This window comes from Danio rerio, chromosome 19 (genome assembly GCF_049306965.1).
Source record: "Danio rerio strain Tuebingen ecotype United States chromosome 19, GRCz12tu, whole genome shotgun sequence".
In the NCBI taxonomy this organism is placed as follows: domain Eukaryota; kingdom Metazoa; phylum Chordata; class Actinopteri; order Cypriniformes; family Danionidae; genus Danio; species Danio rerio.
In genome coordinates this window covers 27,395,669-27,401,668 of record NC_133194.1, presented here as the reverse complement: position 1 = coordinate 27,401,668, position 6,000 = coordinate 27,395,669, and the positions used below count along the sequence as shown (strand labels likewise).

The 6,000-nt window shown below is 34.6% G+C and overlaps 1 protein-coding gene and 1 long non-coding RNA gene across 5 annotated transcripts in view; one reads left to right on the top strand and one right to left on the bottom strand.

The window, feature by feature from the left end:
• Positions 1-1,500: 1,500 nt before the first annotated feature.
• Positions 1,501-5,595, bottom strand: LOC141379106 (uncharacterized). 2 transcript variants are annotated; one of them, XR_012395092.1, is made up of 4 exons: positions 5,449-5,582; positions 4,658-4,714; positions 4,155-4,187; positions 1,501-2,310 (listed from the first exon to the last, which is right to left on the bottom strand). It is a non-coding gene; the product is annotated as an uncharacterized lncRNA (long non-coding RNA). The 2 variants fall into 2 exon arrangements; XR_012395093.1 differs by lacking the exon at positions 1,501-2,310 and having other exon boundaries at positions 3,204-4,184; positions 5,449-5,595.
• The window catches only part of xkr8.1 (XK related 8, tandem duplicate 1), a 30,297-nt gene continuing 25,977 nt past the window's right edge, over positions 1,681-6,000 (top strand). The window contains exons 1-3 of one of the 3 annotated variants that reach the window (XR_012395085.1): positions 1,854-1,945; positions 2,143-2,275; positions 5,376-5,563. Coding sequence is in view for 2 of the 3 variants with exons in the window: in XM_003200602.7 (XP_003200650.2) it covers positions 1,968-2,275; positions 5,376-5,563 (496 nt within the window). In the remaining variant the exon portion in view is untranslated. Of the gene's footprint in view, positions 2,276-5,375; positions 5,564-6,000 lie in introns of all 3 variants that reach the window. The other 2 variants (XM_003200602.7, XM_073931764.1) reach the window with 2 other exon arrangements.

The window sequence follows — 6,000 nt, the reverse complement described above, 5'->3', positions numbered from 1 at the left end:
ATGTGGCGCGACTCACATTGACAGGTGAAATCCGATCTATCTGCTTACACTTCAGACACGAGAACACAGATCCGATTCATATCGGATAAATATCCACATATAAACAAGGCCTAAATCTGATTTGAGTAAATCACAATCCATGTGATTTGTTCCTGCTTACACGTACATGGACCATATCCGATCTGTGCCACATGGGAGAAAAAAAAACTGTATTGAATCACTTGAACAGTGCGGTGTAAATGCGGCCTAAGTTAGCCTTGCATCCTCTGATAAACTTCAGAGTGTCAAGAGAATGTCTGTGAGAAGAATGCATCCATGGGACATAGAACATAAGCGGCGTTTGGTCCCTAAAGAATGTATAACTGAAGTGCATGGGATCAGTTGTAAATCAAAACTCTAAATTAAGTCATAAATGACCATGCTGTTAGTTTCGTCACTGGGCTAATAGATGGACTTTTACATTAGCAAGCAGGCCCGGATTGGCTAATTGGGAGGACCGGGAGAATTTCCAGTGGGCCGGTCCGTTTTTTGGCCACGAGGGCCGGTGTCACTAGCTTCAGAATCTGTTGATCTCAGCAGTCACACTTTTTAAATTAATTTATTTATTTACTTGACCACTGTCTTCTTATTCATTATTTTGCCACAGCTCTGCTTTTTTATATATATAACCAGCCTGCAGGTTAATAATGATATAAGTCACCTGTCACTGTACAACCGTTGTGGTCCAGTGGTTAGCACGTTATATTACAACGTCGCCGACCCAGGTTTGGTCTGAGTATGTTATTATTTTCATTTTTATTGTTGAGACATATAACACTATTTGGGTTGTTGAACATTTGAAGTTCTAAAGCAGCTGTTTTCTCAAAAAAAGACGTGATAATGTAATTAGAAACTAAATTGGAAATGACCTTATTTTAATATAGTCAGAGGCTTGAAACTCCAGGGCTGAAAAGGAGTCCCACTCCAGCCCTGTTAGCAAGTATTTTGCTAATATTTAAAATGATAAAGAAAACAGATTTCCAATCACAAAGGCTATTAGCAAAAAAAAAAAAATAATAATAATAATAATAAAAAATAGCAATTTATGCCCTTTACTCTATATATTTTTTAAAATAGTATTAAAATAACATTCATTACAAGTTGATTTCAAAAAAGCACCTAAATAGTTTTGCAATTTGTGATTTTTTTCCCCCAGTTGAATAAAATAAGATTTCCTAAAAATAAGGGAAAAATCTTGTTTTGTCTTATTTTCGTGAACCCAATCTCGTCTCTGGTCTTGTGGAGTAAGCGTCTCGTCACACCCCAATTTCTAGTGTTACAAAAGTAAGAAAGAAATATGAGTGGCAGTTGAGGTAAAATTGCTTGTGATCATGTTCCCTCATGTCTGATGCCAGAGGGGAATGTTATGGTTTAAGTTGACAGTATGGTGACATAATTCAAATAAACAATACTGTAGTTAGTACTGCGGTGTACATGATAAAGTGACGTTTTATGCAAAATCAAACTTTTAAATCTGATTTTATTAATGTAAACTATGTAATTACTACAGTGATTGTCATACAACTAACTGTAAGCTAAATCATTGACAATATTCATTATTCATTGAATTTTACAATGCTTATGCAAAGGCCATTTTACAAAGAGACAGAATAAATGTAAGTTTTATGCTTTTTATGGTTTTGGGGACAATTGCAAACATTGCAGAAATGCCATATACCTGTGGAGTTTTATTTTAAGCTGAGAATAACCACTTGATCCCTTTATAAAATAATATTGAGAGTGATGGATTTTTAAATTAATAAAGATTATAAAATATTTTGTCTTTTTACTGCATGTGAGTTTCGCAATAATGCATTCTGATGACTGATCATTCACAAACTTGGCATGGGAGGAGTTTGTGTGTGTAAAGTTACTTTAAAGGAGTATTACATTGCCATGTTGTAAGGTTTGTGCAACTTTACAGAATCATGGAGAAGAGCTTGCCTTTTCATTACCCTTTACAGGATTACCTGTTTACTTGGATTGGACTGTTTTTCTCTTTGCTTGATATAGCAATGGATATCTGGACAGTTGTGTCACTTTATCGAAGTGAGGCTTATGTGTTTATGGGGCTGATGATCTTCTTTTTACTGGGCTCCTCAGTGTTGTTACAGGTATTCAGTTGGCTCTGGTACTCTGATTCTCTGGATGAGCTTGAAACTGAGGTGGAGAAATTTGCAGAGAGACATGACTTGATCAAACCACTTCACTTTCTGCAGCTTGGGGTCTACCTCAGGTATGTGACAGGTCTGATTTATCGGTTGAATACTTCTGTGATGAAAAAGCGCAGCATATCTTGTAAAAAAACACTACAGAAGCAATATTAGTGTAAACATGTCATATTTGTGATAGAGATAAAGTGAGGAAACAAAAAAGCTGATTTTAGGTTTTAAATAACAACTAAAAACTGCTCAGTGGAGGGAAATATCACCCACTTGGCTGGGCATAACTGGGCAAGACTAGACATGGCTAGATAAGACAAGGCAGGGCAAGAAGCTCCAAACACAAGAGAGAAAAGGCCCCCAAAAACAAGAAGAGTAATAGGATCTGCCAAAAACTGACATGTTCACAACAAAAGATAAAGTCATAAGAGTTCACAGCCTGAGCAAACTAGCAATTGTGGACTGTTAAAGGAGTGTTACAAACATGTACCCAAACCAACTAGACTGAACTCCAAACGGGGAAAACCAAACATCGCACAACAACACAAAGTAAACACACAAAAAACAACAACAACAAATCAAGACAGGTTCAGACTGTAAACAAAACAAAACAAAATCTGTCAAAGAAATGGATAATGTCCTGGCAAAAATTGCCAATACATTTTCTGTTATGAATTAACCTTGTTTGAAAAACGTTCTTGATTAACAGATGGTGTTAAATTATTGATTGGTTGCCTACTTGACCAATAATATTTGGCTCCAGATTTGCACATGCAAGCAGAGATACGCAGTCTCAGGCATGCAGTTCCAGACACATGCACTCAATTGAGCTAGTAACGTTACTGTGAGGTTTAGGGTTAGAGGCGGTTTTAGGTGTATGCTTTAAAAGTATGCACGCAATCTTGTATGATCATGCGAGCTTGCATGTGGACCCGGTCTGCAGTCAGACCCTTTTCTGACAGACTGACAACACATTTAAATTTTTTTTTTATTCTTTTTTTTAATTTGTATTTGATAGACAGTTCAAGTCAAAATGATTAGCCCCCTTTGATTTTTTAATCTTTTTTTTTAATATTTACCAAATGATGTTTAACAGAGCAAGGAAATGTTCTCAATATGCCTGATAATATTTTTTCTTCTGGAGAAAGTCTTGTTTTATTTTGGCTAAAGGCAGGCCAAGCTTTTTAAGGTCAAAATTATTAGCCCTTTTAAGATATATTTTTATATGTTTTTCATTAAACAATAACTTGACTAATTATCTTAACCTGCCTGGTTAACATAATTAACCTAGTTAAGCCTTTAAATGTCACTTTAAATTGTATAATAGTGTCTTGAAAAATATTTAGTAAAATATTATTTACTGCCATCATGGCAAAGATAAAATAAATCAGTTATTAGAAATGAGTTATTAAGACTATTATGTTTAGAAATGTGTTGAGAAAATCTTCTCTTTGTTAAACAGAAATTGGGAAAAATAAATAAATAAACAGGGGGGGCTAATAATTCAGGGGGGCTAATAATCCCGACTACTGTATATGAAGAAAATGTACTGATAATTTTCTGTCATTAATTTATCTATTTTTTAACTCATTGTTTTGCACAATAATGCGATAACATGGATGCAATTGAAATAGGGAGCATCAGGACATCAACATGATGTCATATTGATGTTGTACCCCAACGTAGTGGGAACATTGGATTTTGTTTGGAAATGAAAATTAGGCTGACTTCAATGTCCAATGTCCAACCTAAAATCAACCAAATATCAACATCTAATCATGTTACAGCTTAACGTTGTGTGAACGTTACCACTATGCCATCTATCAGATGTTGGATTTTGGTCACTTTCCAACACAATCTTAAATCAAACAATTATCAACGTAAATTGATGTTGTAATTGAACGCTGGCTAGACATTGAATTGTGCCACCTGATGTCATTATCTCAATCTTACCTAAAATTAACGTCTTATGATGTTAAGTGCCTGCTGGGAGAAGAGAAAGTCAGTGTCATTAGGACAGCTAAAAGAGCAAAGGGGAACCATTATGGCACACAAAAAAGGCCCTTCAGTACATTTATTTATTTATTTATTTTTACAGGGGTAATGCATAATCCTGTCGCACTACTGCACTTGGCTTTGGTTTTATTGTACAAAAAAAAAAAATTAAATGGGTATCTGAAATATTTTATTGCATATTTCTAAAAATAAAGATGATTTTGTGTTCAAAAAATGTTTTATTTAAATTTTTTGTTAATAAATTGGTTTTAAAAAATTTTCTTATTACATGTTTTAATTATTTTATTAAAAACCGTCATACAGTATCTACAATTTGGCAGAGGTTAATATTTTAGAAATTATAAGATGTGTTGAAAAAATGCATTGAGTGTGGTAACTAGTGACATTTAGAGGTTTTTTCTTTCTTGATGGGGAAGTTAATGGTATAAAAGATACTTCACCCAGACTCTGACATAATTTACTACACGTCATTTCAAAGTTGCAAGTCTTGTTTTTCTCTGAAACACAAGTGAAGATGTTTTAATAAAACTTTGGAGACATTTGTCTCTATGCACATAAGACATTTACAATCCAAAATGTCAATAAAGAAACTGAAAACATAATCCAATAAAGACAGACAAACAGAAATGTTGTATTAATCCCCAGAGGGAAATTAAGTTCATTATTGCAGCTCTATTAAAACATTTTTAAAATTCCTGTGATGCTCTGTAGAGCCCCTAGGTAAAATAAATTTCTGACTGAATGTACTCTTGTATTTACCAGGACCTTGTAAAGTGAGTAAAATGTGTGGCCACAAGCTAAGACAACTTCCTTCTTTCAAACACTACAGTCAGAGAATCCAATTCAACCCCCACAACCGAAACAGCCTTTCGAAAATGTTTGTTCATTCTATCGTCATCAGCTGCCTTTAATCTGCCTCCCCAACAAACATTATCAAAAAAATGGTGACCATCGACTCTGATAAAACATAAGCTCAGTCAGTTTAGTCTTACAACTAAAATCCTTAACCTCTTAGCAATTATGTTAAACCATTGTATATTTTAATTTTGTTTTTAAAGCAAACTTGCAATAAATGTGAATGAGAACTAGTGAATAAGAACTTGTGTGAACATGTTGAATTAAATGTTGCTAAAGTAAACTTGAGTGTTTTCCCCACAGATATGCTGGAGTGATTGAAATTTCCACAAAACGTTTTCTTCACCAGAAAGATATTTTCAAAGAGAGTGCGTACCTGAACCTTGACTTTAAGATGCTACGCCTATTTGAGACATTTGCTGAAAGGACTCCACAACTCATACTCATGATGTCTTTAATTCTACAAAGAGGAAAGCTTCAGCTTTTTACAGGTCTGTCTCAAACCCACACAATTGTTTCTTTCACATCACATTTCCTTTAGGTTTCTGAAAATGTGCATTGAGTCACATCCTCTTTTACACACCCTCTGACTTAAAAACACATTCAAATGTGCATGGCAGCAGAAACTATTTGCAGAGCCCCTGCCCAGGCCCATACTCACAGCAGCTGTTAGATGCAGGATAAGTGAGGATCTAGATCTAGAGGGTGGAGATATAGCCTCCAATCCTCCTTGCATTAATACTAATAATGCCAATGTTCATAAAGTAATTTGGGATTTAAAAGAAACAATCATTTTAAAACAAATAATTTTTTTTTGGCTGATGAAACTGTCAAATGCTATAGAAACAGTAGCACAGTCACCCTTGTGTTAAAACTTATAACAGAGTGTCTATTTACAACTAGTGTAAATAGCTCAGCTTGTTGGCAG